The 17,869-nt window shown below is 35.9% G+C and overlaps 1 protein-coding gene and 2 long non-coding RNA genes across 3 annotated transcripts; all 3 read right to left on the bottom strand.

Annotated features, from left to right (window-relative positions):
- Positions 1-5,708: 5,708 nt before the first annotated feature.
- LOC127987268 (uncharacterized) lies at positions 5,709-9,946 on the bottom strand. Its single transcript, XR_008161146.1, has 3 exons — positions 9,840-9,946; positions 9,676-9,734; positions 5,709-6,182 (listed from the first exon to the last, which is right to left on the bottom strand). It is a non-coding gene; the product is annotated as an uncharacterized LOC127987268 (long non-coding RNA).
- A 22-nt stretch (positions 9,947-9,968) lies between these two features.
- Positions 9,969-11,666, bottom strand: LOC127988102 (SLAM family member 5-like; the record flags this gene model as incomplete). Its single annotated transcript, XM_052590644.1, has 2 exons — positions 10,956-11,666; positions 9,969-10,354 (listed from the first exon to the last, which is right to left on the bottom strand). Coding segments are annotated over exons 1-2 (774 nt in total), but the record flags the coding sequence as incomplete, so codon positions are not given.
- A 136-nt stretch (positions 11,667-11,802) lies between these two features.
- On the bottom strand, positions 11,803-13,757 carry LOC127987265 (uncharacterized). The gene is made up of 3 exons (XR_008161143.1): positions 13,480-13,757; positions 12,974-13,005; positions 11,803-12,371 (listed from the first exon to the last, which is right to left on the bottom strand). It is a non-coding gene; the product is annotated as an uncharacterized LOC127987265 (long non-coding RNA).
- Between the last annotated feature and the right edge of the window lie 4,112 nt (positions 13,758-17,869).

The following is a 17,869-nucleotide window of genomic DNA, read 5'->3' as shown; positions in this document are numbered from 1 at the left end:
GGTTAATTCGAAGGAAAAGTAACCACTAAATATTTTGTAAAGATGTAGAAAAGTGATTTATGGTTTAACAGGAGTAAGATGGAGGCCTGTGGGGCGTTCAAGGTAAAGCTCTTTATTCTTTCACACGGTCTTTTATAACAGATGTTTGTTTTGTCCATATTATTCAGTTCTTTTTATGGTGTTGTATTTGTTCAAAGTGCTTGTTATATCATGTAAGTATTGTGGGGTTTTTGGTTTGTATTGTAGAATATTATCACTGTGTGATGGAAATGATTGTCTTTGCTTGTATTTCATGCTTGCTCAGTCCAGTCTCTACTCTCACATCACAGGACAGGAAAAACAACAGCGAAAGTATGGGTGACTCCATCTGTTTATGTGAACAATGGGAAAATACTTCTAATTGTGCAATTCTATCTTACTGATCCATCCATCCATCCATCCATCCATCCATCATCTTCCGCTTATCTGGGGCCGGGTCGCGGGGGCAACAGTCTAAGCAGAGACGCCCAGACTTCCCTCTCCCTAGCCACTTCTTCCAGCTCTTCCGGGGGGGACCCTGAGGCGTTCCCAGGCCAGCCGGGAGACATAGTCTCACACACTGATGTTAAACACAATTATATAGCAGATTCATGCTCATGCAGAAGCTGTTTGTCCAACAAGTAAAATCACATTTCTGTACAGATGTCAATCAAAGAGACAACAGAAGAGTATTTTGCATCTACGGTTTGCACTTTAAAAAAATGAGATTAATGCATATGGTCTCTTTAAGACTTTACGAATCAAACATGAAAATGTGCCATACGTGACAAAAAATTTTGATAATTTGTTAAAAGTCCTTGTATTAGGCAAATGCTTTTGAAGTTTTAAGGAGATTCCATGAATTAATCTTTAAGAACCACACTTTAAACCCCGCTGCATGAGAGTTTGATTTCCTGATGCAACGTGGTGATTCACACCAATCCCAAATCCTGACTTTGAAAACTGAGGTTGTCGCAGGAGGATCTCAGTCTTGCACTTAGATCATCATCTCATGGCATCAGGTACTCCACATCAGGGGTGCGGACTGAGACCAAAAAGTGGCCCTGGACATTCTGGCCTTGAGTCAATCTTTTAAAATAATTATTTATTTTGCTGAACGAAACCAGTGTGGAATCAAGCGTTTTAAACAATTCACGCACGTTCAGAGCTTGTGTGCACACGTTCAAAGCTGAGAGCAGCATTTCAGACAATGCGCGTACACAGAATTAATTCATCTTTCGCGTATCATAACTTCTGAATGAACACATACACACACACAATTATCTCAAAATAATTGTCTCTGCAAGTATTCTCTTAACGGTTATGTTTTAAGTTAATGTATACAGTGGGCTGCTGCTCGGAGAAATTCGCTTTACCGGATAAATCGGTCTCTCTCTCTCTGTAAATTATACGATGTGGAAAGGGGCCTGTTTCAAGATACGCAATGGAGTAGACCAAACTAAACAGGTAGGGAGGGCAAAACACCAAACAAAACACACTCCTTGTCGGCCTCGCGATCGACTCATTCACTCATCCATTTGCGTAGAAAAGAGATGTAATGTTATGATTTCCGTCATTTAATATATATATATATATAAATTTGTGTACCGGGTGGGCCGGCCCACATTGGCCAGCGGTCCACCCGTAAAAGTCCCGGTGCTCCAGATGGCCAGTTCGCCCCTGCTCCACATGATCTTCCTCTTTAATCTCCTGTAAAAACGCATCACATAAGAGATTATAATTCTAAACAAAACCATCAGAAGTGTGACCCTTATTACAGATTTACACTCACCTAAAGGATTATTAGGAACACCTGTTCATTTTCTCATTAATGCAATTATCTAATAAACCAATCACATGGCAGTTACTTCAATGCATTTAGGGGTGTGGTCCTGGTCAAGACAATCTCCTGAACTCCAAACTGAATGTCAGAATGGGAAAGAAAGGTGATTTAAGCAGTTTTGAGCGTGGCATGGCTGTTGATGCCAGATGAGTAGGTCTGAGTATTTCACAATCTGCTCAGTTACTGGGATTTTCATGCACAACCATTTCTAGGGTTTACAAAGAATGGTGTGAAAAGGGAAAAACATCCAGTATGTGGCAGTCCTGTGAGCGAAAATGCCTTGTTGATGCTAGAGGGGAGAGGAGAATGGGCCGACTGATTCAAGCTGATAGAAGAGCAACTTTGACTGAAATAACCACTCGTTACAACAGAGGTATGCAAAAAGCATTTGTGAAGCCACAACACACACAACCTTGAGGTGGATGGGCTACAGCAGCAGAAGACACCACAGAGTACCAGTCATCTCCACTAAAAATAGGAAAAAGAGGCTACAATTTGCACGAGCTCACCAAAATTGGACAGTTGAAGATTGGAAAATGTTGCCTGGTCTGATAAGTCTCAATTTCTGAGTCAGAATTTGGTGTAAACCGAATGAGAACATGGATCCATCATGCTTTGTTACCACTGTGCAGGCTGCTGGTGGTGGTGTAATAGTGTGGGGGATGTTTTCTTGGCACACTTTAGGCCCCTTAACGCCAATTGGGCATCATTTAAATGCCACGGCCTACCTGAGCATTGATTCTGACCATGTCCATCCCTTTATGACCACCATGTGCCCATCATCTTATGGCTACTTCCAGAAGAATAATGCACCATGTCACAAAGCTCGAATCATTTCAGATTGGTTTCTTGAACATGACAATGAGTTCACTGTACTAAAATGGCCCCCACAGACACCAGATCTCAACCCAGTAGAGCATCTTTGGGATGTGGTTGAATGGGAGCTTCGTGCCCTGGATGTGCATCCCACAAATCTCCATCAACTGCAAGATGCTATCCCATCAATATGGGCCAACATTTATAAAGAATGCTTTCAGCACCTTGTTGAATCAATGCCACGTAGAATTAAGGCAGTTCTGAAGGCGAAAGGGAGTCAAACACATTATTAGTATGGTGCTCCTAAAAATCCTTTAGGTGAGTGTACATTAGACAAAAAATGCATGGATCTGTTATAAAAGTTGGAAACTGTATTAAAGGCCAATGGGGGTAAAACCCCCCTTTTTTGGTCCAACCCCTGGACAATTTATTGAATTAATGCCAAATTGAACAATACATATCTGAACTGATATGTGATTTTGCTAACAAGATCCAATCTACCTGAAAAACTGAAAAAGAACCAAAAATGATGGATGGTGTAAATGCCACCATGGTGTTGTAAAGCAGGTTTGATGATTTTATATATATATTACACCATACACATGCTTTTATAACTTACCAATCTGACGGCACCAGCACAAACAGAACAAAACAAATATATATATAGCCTATATATACATATATATCAGTTACACATACACATACTTTTTTAAAGATAGTTCTCAAACTATTAAATTGAAGTAGAAGAAGCTAGAAGTAGAAGAATAGTGATGAATAACAGAAGAACTATAGAAAAACTGAGCCACTTGTGATTTAAAATGGTTGTATATAAATATATTTTTTGATTGCTTGTGGGAAAAAAAAGTACAAAGTTAAAACCATTTGCCATTTCACAGTACCAGGTTTACCCAATGTGCATCATCTTAGTCAAACTGAAACCTGCTGTGGTCGGCTTTCAGAAATGTGGTTTGATCTGCTGGGTGGACAAACCTGTTGTGTTTAGTTTGTAGGTGAAAGACTTCTTCCTCTCCTGCTGTTATGAGCAGCTTTTAAAACCTTCTGTTTTAATCTAAAGAAAGAATTGTGATGAGAAACTGTTTCTGACACAGAGAGTGAAGCAATAACAAAATGGTCATGTGTAACTTACAATTACTTTTGTCAGTTGTTTGGTTTTGAAAGAAATTGATACTTCTAACAATTAAGCTTGTACTTGTTTGACTTATTACAGGTAAACATTTCCCTTTGTATGCACACATTATTCAATTATATTAACAAACAAACCATAAAAAAAAAAAAAAAAAAAATCCCACATTTTCTTAATAAATAAATAAAGTAGCTGTTGTTAGCGAACGCTCATTTGTTGTAAATGAAAATGAAAGTGAGCAATGTGATGGCAATGTAAGATGTCCTATACTGAGAGTTACATATAAAACCCATTAAAGTACACACACACACACACCATTTACAATTGAGGTTCCGTGCCTTGGTCAAGCGTCTTACCTCAGTCATGGGTACAGAATGTGCAAGAGAGTGCTGTTCATTCACTCCCTCCACCCAAAACTGAAGGCTCAAACCCACAACCTTCAGGTTGCAAGCCTGACTCTTTAACCATTAGATCAAAACTGCCCATCAATTAGAAGTTTGGATGTGTTATAGCTAAAAAAGTCTTATAATGGTTTTAGTAGATTCCCAATGCAGTGACTGAATTGAAATGGAACCATAGTGACATGAAACAGGGGCGGAGCGGGGGGGTGGCTAATGGGGCTTAAGCCCCGAATGTTTTGTCAAAAGCCCCGAATCTTTTAGCTTTTTTAAAATAATTTCAACTTTGTTTCATTTCCTCTCAGTCTCTCAGACTGGAGCGGCAAAAAAAAAGAAACAAAAGCTCTATTACTGTGCGTTGTGGCGGACGGTAAAGCATCACGCATCACTTCGCTTGTTTGGCAACTGCTGATAAAAACTAACGAAGAAGAATATAAATCATCTTCTTCGTCGTTGTCATTAGGGGCTGGTGGGCTTTTTATTTCACCGCCGTCGTAGCGAGCTCACTGACTAACCGCCTGAAATTAACATTATGGACATAACAATTTTTTTTAAAAGGAACTCGTAACAGCAAACCTCACCGGCCGGAGAGAGATTCAAAAGCAATATATCCCAATGTATCAAATGCTAAGTTATTTCAGGGCATGTTTTACAACTGTTCTCGGCACATTAGTGGGATAAGAAGATAGATTAATTGAGAAATATAGCTGGAGAACAATTAAATACAAAATAGTTTGTAGGCTCTACTGGGTGAATATTTTTTTTTTCTGAGTAACCATCATTTTCCCAGATAGTGTATAGATTTTTAGGCATTCTGTTATCTCAAACAGCCTGAAAAATAGTGCATTTAGCTGACATAAATGGGGGAAAAAAATCTCCCCTGCTGAGTACACCCCTGCAGCCCCCTAGGTTTGGGCTAAGCCCCGAATGTTTACATCTTCTGGCTCCGCCCCTGACCTGAAACCTAAAATGGGCCAGAGTAATAATATGGGTGTCTGCTAAATGCATGTAAAACCAGAGACAGTGAGATTTTTCATATTATCCTGGAATATACAAACTGTAAATATATATATATATATATATATGTACACAATTTGAGTCTATTTACCATTGATCACTCTTTTGATGCTGTTTTACTGCTTCTCAAAAACCCACCCAATGGCCACCCAACCCAGAATGTGGAATGCATTTTAAGAATACTATTCCCATCAGCTGGTAAAAATGCACAACACCGCTGTATGCTGCTTGAAAAAAAAAAGATGTAAACAAGCACGCATGAGAAGCACATGAGGGAACAAGTGAGAGAAAGCACATTCACTCTCTGACAGCAGATGGCGCTAAACTGCACACAATCCAGCTCTTACCCTGGAAAGATTCTCGATTCAGTTCAATTTGGTGAACTGGTTCAAAAAGATCCGGTTACATCGAATGATTCATTTGTGAACCAGATATCACAAACTGCTTTGTTTTGAACTCTCTCACAACAGACATGGAAGAGAAGACAATGATGAATAAAGTCGATTATTGGGTGAACTAACCCTTTAATGTTCAGTGAAATTGTCTAATAAGAATAAATTAAGAGCCATAAATGACAGACAAAAGGGCACGCTGAAGGGTGGAATCATTTTTATAAAAAAACTACATTTCCATACAATAGAACGTTTAGTAAAGTTTCTGAATACTGTGTGATTTGTGAGGCATCAAATTAAAGCAATAATATTTTGGAAATCAAAATAACAACTTAAGAGAGGCACACAGTCATTCAAAATTATATATACAAAAAACTAAATGAAATCAAAAGATAGGTTAAATAAAACTGAGCTGTCTGGGTGGAGAATAAATGTGAACTAAACCAAAATGTGTGAGGCAGTTTCCTGTATGAGCTTTATCATCAGTTCCAGTAGACCGTATTTGATCATCGTTTTTTAGGGACATTTTCATACACAGCATTTGTCTTTGATTTCTGCAAGAAAACACAAACTTAATCAGGAACATTGCTGATGTGACAGAAAATTAATGGAATGTTATGATTATCTCTGAATAACCTTTACAACAAGACCCAATTAATGTCTCTATAAAATAAAATAATAAAAAAGTTTAAATTCCCAAAGCTGAACATAATGTAAAGGACACATTAGGAGGAACAGCAGTTTTGTTTTACAAAGAACACTGCTACTACAGAACAGACGCTAACACGGAGCAGTTGGAGGAAATAACTTCAGTCATCTAGTTCATCACATGACTTTTTAAACCGTTAAATCAAACAAATTATTTCAGTTTTGAAAGTTTGAGAATGGTTGCATTTAACACAAAAGAAACATTGTTTGTTGCAGCACATCTACAAAGCAACCAGCTTTAGTTTGAAGCTACATTTCACCTCAGACGATGATGAACTGCAGAGCAGTTGCAGCTCGAGGCCAGACTTCAGCACAGGTAACAAAAGGCAACAACTGTCCTTTTTCCATTGAAAATCTAATGATATAAAACTGATGCTTTATGATTTATTTTAGAATACCAAACCCATTTATTTATACTGCATGATTTTAAATGGCAGATTATTTCAATTAGTAGGCCATACAGGTTTGGATTTGGTGTAATGGTAAAAGGTTTTACATAAAACCATCACAAGTGATATCATTATATATCTTAACGAAACAAAACAAAAAACTTTCACACAGAAAGTAGCACCTTAAATGTAGAAAAGATTTGTGAGCTACAAAGCTGCAACAACCTGGGAGTGATCGAGTGCAGTCAAATGATCCAACAAATTGTTATTCATCTATTGCACAAAAGCAACATGAACGAATATAAAATATAAACGATAAACAGGTGCAAGCGTATGCAGAGTTTCTATTTAGGCTATAACACACGTTTGAAGCGATGAGCAATGCAGTGCTGAAATTTGCATGGTCATATTTCCTGTCATTATAACACACAAATTGTAGACATTATGAAAGTTTGAACAGAGATTTGTGAGATTGAGGTGAATTGAGATGTATTTTAGAGATTATAAATGCAGCACTCTTTGCTTGCATTGCCCAACCATGCACGCATGCAGCCGCTTGCTTTAGTTAAAAATAACAGTGTTCTGTGAATATTTATGCTTCAATAACAAATTTTTATCAGGAGCGTGTTTGCTGGGATTTCATGTAGAAAAAAGTAATGTAACTAGTAATGTAAGTAATTACTAATTACTTTTGAAATAAAGTGTTCAGAACAGTAACGTGATTACTTTTAAAAAGAGTAATCAGTAATTCGCTGATATTTTCAGAGTAACTCGCCCCACAAAGGTCATGGATAGTTAAGCACACAAATGACGTGTAATCATTAGGGAAAAAAAAAAAGTTTTAATGACTGCAAGATTTGCTTGGCTATGAAAATTGTATTCTATATATTAAAGAGACAGTATATGAGCCCAAAGAAACTGTTTTGTCTTTAATAATAATGCACATTTGATTTAGTATAATAAGCTGCTGGACGTCAGCAGATGCAACAGTAGCAGTGTCTTTCTGGTTGCCATTACAACTTCTCACATTCACACCCAGGGCCGTAGCTGGGGTTTGCGGGCCCTGGTGCAGGTTGTACAAGTGGGCCCTGTTTGAAGTTGTTTAATTTGTATGTTCACTCTATTTATTTGTGCTATTTAGTTTTTTTCCAATTTTGTATGTGTCCAGGTACAAAAACCGAAAAATTTAATGTAAAATAGCACTGCATAGTCTTTACTATAAAAAATTTAAATACAGTAAACAAAATATTTATACAGATTCCTTCAACATTTCTCACATTATCACAGTTTATTTGCTACAGTTTAGAAACTATATTGTCTGAATATTTTTTAGTCCCAAATTATTTTGTAAATTTTTCTGGTAGTCCACTGTATGAAATTTTTTAGATGATAAAAATGATATATAATCATAATTTTTTCGAGGATCTCTCCAAGATGGGAATTTTTATATAATTTTGTATCTTTTTGACGGTACAAGAAGAAACAAATTTTGTTGTTCAAGTGCTTTGAGACTCCTCTCTCTGCTTGCGTCCTGTGCGCACAGAAGACTGCACGTGGGTGCTGAATTGGACTCTTTTTCACATCTATTTCTGTTTGCATGTTTAAACTTTGATTTGTATTTGTTTGTTCAGGTGCAGGAGGATACGGAGGAGAGCTCGCTTTGGTGTTGATGTCCATGAGACGCAGCTCCCTGCGTGCACACTAAACATTGCACACGATTACTCAGTTGAGTTTATCCGCGTCTTGTGTTTGAATGCTTTAAACTTTTTTGAATGTTTAAATTGGCAAGGCTTAAAAACATGTGCAAATCATGAGCCCTTCAACTGTCCTGAGTATCTTTTTAGGCTGGCCAGACGATGAGATCTATAGTAATCACCACCTTTCACCTCACTAGCGACGGCTCTGTTCGCTGCTGCTCTGTTGTCATAAAAACGCTTAAATATTATACATGGAGTTATTGTAGGGTATTGGTTTAATCAAGAGTATTTAAATTAGGTGTATTCCCAACCCCCTTAAAAATGAATTACACAACCCCACCACTTTTTAAAGTCAAAATTACATCAGTAACATTGTTGCTTACAAACAAATCCACAAATCATTTAAAAAGTGCTGGGTCAAATCAATTTGAAGTCACCCTGTTCTTCCAGCCCCCAAGTTCTAAGCAGATTTACAAGTTGACCCTAACATTGTCCCTTTTCATTTATTTATGTTTTTTTTTCATTAAATGTAATTTATTTATTTTTACAAGCCAATTAAAATCTTTCCTAAATTAAAAGCAGTGGACTATAATATTTGTTGTTGTCAGTGAGAACTGATTTGGGGGGAAGAATAAGAGAGTATGATTAGATGCAGACAAACAAGCGCCCGTCTTCACTCCTAATAGCACCACTTCCTTGTCTATTTTATTTTTCTAAGTCCTTGCTAAAAACTTTTTTTATTTTCCTTAGTGTACTGACTACTGTGATATGCTAAATTTTTAAAATGGGTGGTTTTACATTTTTGTCTGGTCTATTTTTCATGTATGTGTAATATTCTTGCTCTTCTTTAAAGCACTTTGGTCAGCCTGGAGGCTTTTGTAAATGCGCTATACAAATAAAATTGAAATTGAATTGAAATTGAAACTTCATGCTCATGTCTCATCAACGACAGCAAACACTAAAGTCTACGTGTTTTTAATTTAGATCATATTATCGTCTCGTTGAGTTTGAATGCTTCCATTGTCCTCATTTGTATGTCTATTTGGATAAAAGCGTCTGCTAAATGACTAAATGTAAATGTAAAGAAAAGGAAAAAAAGCTTAAACTATCCTTTGAAGGCAGGTTCTTGCAGTTGGGCCACTAAACCACCCACGTCAGTTCACTGACCGTCTGATGCACATTAAATCAAAACTTCAATCAGACTAACTGACTGCAACAACTCCTTGCAACCAAGTCATGAATCATGAGCTTACCTTTTTGTGTGTTTTAGGTTTATACAATGCTGAATCAGAGTCTTCTTCATTGGTTTGGACTGCATTAATAATTACAAGTGTGTTAAAATGAAACAATTTCAGTATAATTTCAACATTTGTATCTTGAAATAAATTTCTACAGCTTAATTGCTTGTTCTCCTGACCTGTTTTTCTACATTTCCTGCAGATGCAGCACATCACGACTGCAACTACAATCAACAGAGATCCAGCAGCAGTAGAGATCAGCACTATGTACAATAATGGTAGGCTCTGATCTGTAATGAACAAAATGACCCGTGTGTGTGAATCAGTCTGTTTACGCTACAACAAACACTATGAAACATCACCACTATATACATCACCAAAAGTATCACCGGTGACATACCTGTACATGGCTGACAGAGTTGAGTGATGTCCAGATGTGTGGTCTGGTTCCTGATGGGATTGTTGATCACACAGCTGTAGCTGTTTTTCTCCTGATATTCCACCTCCAGAGGTAGAGAGAGACTGATGCTGAGATCAGACACACTGATGCTGGACAATAAACTGTTTCCTTTGTACCAGGAGAGAGTCACATGACCCACATTCACCACTGAACACAACAATGAACAATTCTGATGTGATGAAGATGAAACATTTTGAGAAAAATCTCTTGTAATGTCTGGAGTTGGCAGGCGTGCTGAAAAACAAGAGTAGAAACAGAAACATGGACAAATGCATGTAGCAACATGAGCAACAGTCTTGGTGTAGTGTTTTTAGTGTTTCATTTCAAACTATAAAATAATTAAACATTTCAATTTATATATGAAGACAATGTCAGTGAATAGGGATGTTCTGTACACTTTAAAATACTCACGGTTTCATTATTACAGCTATAAATATAAACAATATGCATTATTGACATGTTTCTATTGTGGGTGAGAAAAAAAAGAATAAATAAAATAAACACTTTCATATCCAGTCTTTAAACTGCATAACTATGAAAACTTAATGCTGTATACCCTACAACAATGATGTTTAATGATTTAAACAGCTTTACAGCTCAATCAACGCAAATATTTAAACATTTTGAAATAAATGTACATGTATAAAGTTTAAGTCCTCTAAATATTGGTCCTGTTCACGTCAAATGTAAGTGCCTCACCGGAACCTCCAAAATGAGGTACAAGTCAATTTTTATTTTTGGTAATCAACTTTGTGCTGTGGATTGATCTTAATATGAATTTAATCTGGAATAGATCTTTAATAAAGATACTAAAAATAAGGCAAATGCTACTCACCAAAGACAGAAACACTGAAAGTTTTTGATGAGAGTTTAGCTGCAATGATCTCTAGTTTATATTCTCCAGTGTGTTGAGTTGTGATGTTTGTGATGGTTAGAGATCCAGTCTGTCTGTCCAGCTTCAGTCTGTCTCTGAATCTCCCGTCAAGAACATCAGGAAATGTGGAGAAGATTCCAGAGGCTCTGTTTATTTTAGCTATCAGAGACTTTTCTGCTCCAAAATTCCACATTATGTCATCTTCTTCATGTATTTCAGTAAAATCAGTGTGTAGAGTGACTGAATCTCCCTCCATCACTGACACTGACTGTGTTTCATTTGTCTCAGAACCAGACACACCTGAAGAAAACAAGAGATTTGTTAACTTTAAGTTTGAAAATGTATTCATGTAATCAGCTTGTAATATTTAAATGTGAAGTTAACAACAGCAGGAGAGATGCAACAAAAAACGTTGACATTTGAGTAATTTGGTTTTTAAATTATTTTAAAGTTATCTCCTGTACAGCAAAATATATATGTGAAATGGCATGTAAAGTTAATAACGGCCGAGTGGAACAACAAATTTATTTAGGTCACTAAACAGGATCACTGAAATGAGACCTGAATCCAGGTCAAATATCTCCATTTGCTGCTCTTCCCAGATGAAACAAATCAAACTAAGATCATTTAATGTTTTATATAGTAATATATAATAAAAGGGAAGCTGTAAAAATCATTTTTGTAACTTACCAATCAAACGCCACCAGCACAAACAGAGAAAAAGAAGCACATGAAACATTTTCTTTAACAGTTCAGAGTCTGATCTAATAAAACTATCTGCTGCTAAACCTTCAAACCTCATCTGGTGTTTGAAACCTCTTCCGACAGATTCTGACCTTCCGAGTCAGACACACAATATCACGCACACACACAAACACACACACAATGTAAATTAATCAATCAGTGCATGGTTACATATAATATAGGCCAAAAACATTTAAGTTAATTTTAATGATTAATGTTGGGATATGCTTTATCAAAAAGTCTTTATACAAATTTAAAACGTTTTTATCATTTAACATTAATGGTTTGACTTTTTAAAAATATGTAGGCCTGGAAGAGAAAAAAATATTTTGCATAGGATTAATAGTCAAACTGAATTTAATGAAGAAATAAATAGTTTTAAATGGTTTTATGATCATTCAGTTGTTGCAATAGTATCATCAGTCTGAGGTGTGACACTAGCAGCTCATTTTCTGAGTCAAACTGAAACCTGCTGTGGTTGGTTTTCTTCAGAAACAAGCTTTGAGCTGTTGAGGGGGCCAGACATCTTCTGCATACGAGTGGCCATTTGTTTGATGTGCATTTAGTTTAAAGATGAAGCGGCTTCTTCCTGTCCTGCTGCTATGAACCGAACAACGGATGCCCTCACAGAACCTTTTATCAGTGAGATAAAATTAATCCATCAAAAACAGTTAAATCAGAGTCACAGGTGAGATTTTAAACTGGATTGTAACGAATGCATGCTCTGCTTTTTAGCTTTTCAGTGTGACTTTAAAAATTTGAAACAAGAATGTCTAAAAAACATATCTCTGGTTAGGATTAGGCTACTTCAAATAAACATTAGAAAAGATGTGAACTTGTAACATCACACACATACAGTATATGCACAAATACAAGTTTAATACAAGCTTATGTAAAGGTACATTCTGATAAAAAACATTATACAAAACTAACAGACTGAACATTTACAAGTTTTTTTCTGGTACCTTTTATGTGATCTGAATAAAACAAAACTCAAAACATAAGATAAAAAACCCCATGAACATAAAGAGAGATATTTGTTGTTATGAATCAGCTCAAGGGGGAAATATGAATAATCAATCATAACTAGTTATGATAAGTTATAAATATTTAGATCTGCTATAAGTTTTTACTTGACCTCTCCTTGTCAACTATCTGTCAACTCTAAAAACGTTAATTTCCTGGTTAAGGAAAAATAACTTTTTTACCATACAATATTACTCAATACTACTTACCATATAACACACTTTGGGGCTCCAGTTGATCTCTGCTGAAGAGAACAGATGAGACCAGTTTGAATCAGAGGATCTTGATGAATGGAAAGACAAGGCTGAAGCCTGATAGACTTAGGGTACAGAATGAAATGAAATACTCAAACACTGGCCATTAAGAAGTCTATGCTAAGTCATTCAGTATAGTAGTTAAACTTTCACAAATCATACTATAAACATTCATGAGAGCACTAGACAAGGTTATAAGCTATATAATGGTTATAAATGAAAACAATAACAGCAATTTGTATGGTTGCATGAATAAATCAACTATCCACCCCAAATTTTGATGCAATAAATAGGGTATGATTTAAAAATGAGCATCCCTCCAAAAACATCTACATTTCTGTCGCTTTTCAAGTGTTAATGTAAATAATTATTTGTAATAGATTGCAATTCTATAATAAGGGGGTTATATAAACCCCCTGGACTTCAAAAATTATAAATCCTGGCTACGGCCATGCTCTCACCTAATGTTAGTGGCTGTCTGCAAATGATCATAACTGATGGACAACTATGCCCAGGAAAAGACAACAGCTGTCCGGCGCCGAGATAAGAAAAATAAAAGAACAACATGAGGCCTGTTTTTTTTTTTCAGTTGAAGGCTGTGGCTAAATTCAGTTGTAGTTCTTGTATTTCTCTTTACTTCAGTGATGTTGATTGTTAACAGCAGATGTTCATCACTAATACACAATCATCATTTAATTAGTCACTTAATTATCTCATTAACTTTAACCCTTTGAGGACTTGGATATGACTTGAAGACTCGCGTGTGACTTGAAAGTCCCACCTCTGGTGTGTGTGCACACCTGGTGCCTGTGTTTAACCAATTGGTTCATGGGTGTGCTCATTTGAAAGCCATTGCTTTGAAATTGCAAGGAAATTACATCATGATAAATTTCTGTGTCAAATGCATACAAGTGTGTTTAGTGTTTTGCAAATCACTGTGTGTAATGTTTTGCAAAAATGTGAAGTTGACAATGTGCTTACAGTTGTGCAAATCTAGGCCGGTGTTTTGCTCCTTGAGTGTAAGGTTTTGCTAATTGTGGGAAAGTTCTAATTTTAGTGTGTAAGCAATTGAAAAAAACTGTAAATGAATGTATTAAAATATTTTAAATGTCAAACTCACTCAAAACGTCTTCCTCTAGGGGGCAGTAATACTGGAAATTCTTTGAAAGGCTTTGCATTCTATTTATGAAAGTCAATAGCCTGACTACTATGGAGGACTAAAAATGACAGAAGGAAAAATAAATAAATAAATGCAGAAATAATAGTGAACATAATTACATTTTGGTAATATAAATGGCTATTTCTGTATTTTTGCATGTATTTATTTATTTATGCATTTCTATATGTATTTATTTATGTATTTATAAATATATTTATATATTTATGTATTTATATATTTATTTATATATATATATATATATATTTCTACATTTATTTATTTCTACATTTATTTACTCCTACATTTATTTATTTATGTATTTCCACATTTCTACATTGATTTTCCCTGCGCCTGTATGCTAATTGAGTGGGGGTGCCAACATCAGTCTGAAGAAGGATTGGTTAAGCTGGAGGTCGCATCGCTAACCAGACAGAAGCAAACAATCCATCTATCAGGCTACCTATGAATGCTGCGGCTAGTGTGTAAAACAATCTATCTATGGTAATGAGTCGGGCGGTGCTTAACTGTGGATCTTCCGTTTTCAACATGGCGGTTGGGACAGAAACTTTCCCATTTTAGAGGTAACAGTACACTGAAATATATTTCTGAAAAGATTTAAGTCGAGAAAATAGACAATCAAGCAACAGAATCTTGATTTAATTTGATCAGCATTGCCTAGTTTTACAGTTTGTTGTGACCCTGATGCTTTGCTTTGGACAGGTCCATCATGCACTGAGCAGTCGGATCTACTGATTGATTGGTGACATCCATCAGCAGATCCTGTTTGTCTCCAGCATTTTATGCATGTGGGATCTCTAGCTGGATAGAGAAATGGCTTCAAGTGGGAGGCCGTTGGTGGACCTGTTGCGCGATGTGGCTGACCAGCTCGAAAGAAGTGAGTTTCTGACTTACTCTAACTTCCTTCAGATCGACCCCAACACCCAGTGCAACCACATAAAGTGATTTCACGTTAGCAAACACTAACAGGCGCATTTTAATGACGTTAACTACCTAACTTATAATATCGGCAAATGTATTAACTAATTAAATTTACCAACCATGTGGTGTTCACTAAGTTCACATTGCATATCTTTTTGTGCAGCATCGGGTGGTTCATCAAATTCATCAACTCAGCCGCCAGATAGGCCTAAAGTTAACGTTACACCCAGACACCCAGTGGACGGTAGGTTTCTGCAAGAACATTTTACTTAATTTCAGACTTTAATGCACCCACACTGAAGAATTTGTCCATTAAATATATTGTTAGAAAAATTAAACCATACACTGTCAACTAATGATCTGTAGACCATCGTTCTTTTGTTACTCAGTATAGTTTTTATTAGGGAATGGGGATCGAGACCCGGTGTTCTGAAATATTCGGTTTCTGAGATTTTCGGTGACGCTGGGCGGAGCATACGTGAATATTCATGAGTTTCCTGTTTCGCGTTAAAGCGACTCTGAAAATATTAGGACGTTTTCACCGGATCACAAAAACTGTTCAGCAAGGTAGTTTAATTACGTTTCAGCTTCGAATGAAGATAAGCAAACGTAGAATATATTTCTTCATTTGTGCACTAAATGTTATTCATTGTTTGCTGTTTTAAATGTTTACTTGACGATTACGGCCACTGATTTGCCAGAGGCAGCCCATCGTTGGAATACACTACAAGTAAATGGGCCAGCAGATGTTAAATATTTTCCTCTGTTTAGCTATTAAAAGCATGTCATTTGATAAGTATGTCGTTTGAAGCTGTGTATCATATGGTGGCACAAACTTGCTCACTGTTTTGTAAAACTGTAAGGTGTGAAATAAAGAACGATATAAAGACTCTTATGAAGTAACAACTAACTTTTTTTTCTCTTTAAAAAATGCTGTTTGTTTGTAATTAATATATCTGATACAAATCAGCAGAGTTTGATACTTGCACTTCTGCCTGTCATTTTTTTCCTAGGTTGCAGAAGCTCTTCTAATGGGGGAGACTTTTAGACATTTTCTCAAGTTATATGAGGCCACTATTGCACACATACATGAAGACATGGTTGAACATTCTCAGAATTAACTTTTGGTTTTTTTATCTGATGCAAGGGATGGTGGATGATGACCAACAGAATGTGTAATTTAGTGTAGGCTAATCCTTGAATCTTATGCAAAATAATAATTAAAAAAAATATTTGATACAAATGTTGTATTATTTAACCAGTTTTAAAGTTTTACTACATTTTATTCCTGAAATACACACTTTTGAAATCAAGATAACCAAAAGTACCTATAATAAAACAAGTTTCATGGATAAAGGGTTTTGTAAGAAAGATCATGTTGGTGGATATTCTACTAATATTAAAAACATGTTGGTTATTCTTGAATGGCTTATTCTGCAGTGGGTATAAACATGTTTCTTCTCCCAACATTTAGACTGATTTCATTGAGTTTGTTCATGGTGTTTAAATCTCTGTTTGTCATTTGTTGTTCATATAGGAATTTACTTTAATAATGTATTTAATAATTGACTTATAACAGAAATCTTATAACATGTGCTTGCTTGTGTGGATCAGTAGGCCTATACCTAAACACATATACAAGTAAACTCTTGTGTAGCTTTCAGGGTTTTTTTTTTTTTTCAACATGTATTTTGTATTTATACAGGTGCGTACTAAATGTCATTTATGTAATGCCTTCACCATATCTGTTAATAAAACTTTTAACACAGAATCAGTTGAAGTCTTTATTCAGCAAAAACAATCTACTTTTATCTTTGAAATGAAAATATACAAATTACTGTATGTTTTGATACAGCCATTTGTTATTAAACTACAAAACATTTTAATTGTCATAAGTTTGTAGAAAATAAGCAAAACATTGTTAAAGTATTGCAATGTTGTGGATTTCAAAACTTGACCAGTAGAATTTTAGTCAAAATGATTTTCAAGAGCACCACAATGCAGTATATGATTAAAGACAAAAATAAAGTGTATAAATACATTTTTACATTTATTTTAATTATATAGTGCATTTTATCTACAAAATTTCAAATTTTTGGGCAACAAAATAAAAAAACAGAGATTAAGAATGTTTATATTCAAGTTCATGTGTTCATTAAAAAAACATTCAGCTTTTACTTTTGTGATTAAAAACATTTTTTGAATGACTGAGCAACCTTTTTGAAAATCGTTTATGTTTCAGTGACAACGTACTAGTATTTTCAGAGTCGCTTTAACGCGAAACAGGAAACTCATGAATATTCACGTATGCTCTGCCCAGCGTCACCGAAAATCTCAGAAACCGAAACACAAGCGTGTACGTCTGCAGACTGCAAGACGGGGGCGTAACTTGAAGGCGGCGTAACTTGAAGTAGGAGGCGTAACTTGAAGTTGTCCAAATCACACAGAACTACGCGAGATCTCAAAACGATAAGTTGTTAGGGCACAGAGTAGAATTTACTGTCTATGAGTAGAATATTGATCATGTTTTAAGGGAGGCAGGGGTTTTAGGCAGGATTGAATGCATGATGCGTGTGTAGATATTAATGTTAGGGGACAATATGAGAGATGTGTACGTTTTATTAGGAACCATAGACAGTAAAAGAAAGGTAGGAACACGTATTATCTGATCCACACTCCGGAACAGAAGTATGGAGCCAAAAGAGTATCAATAAAGATAAATGCACACACTACATTCACATATGCACACATAG

This window comes from Carassius gibelio, chromosome B22 (assembly GCF_023724105.1).
Source record: "Carassius gibelio isolate Cgi1373 ecotype wild population from Czech Republic chromosome B22, carGib1.2-hapl.c, whole genome shotgun sequence".
NCBI lineage: Eukaryota > Metazoa > Chordata > Actinopteri > Cypriniformes > Cyprinidae > Carassius > Carassius gibelio.
This window is presented reverse-complemented; position numbering and strand designations above follow the sequence as displayed.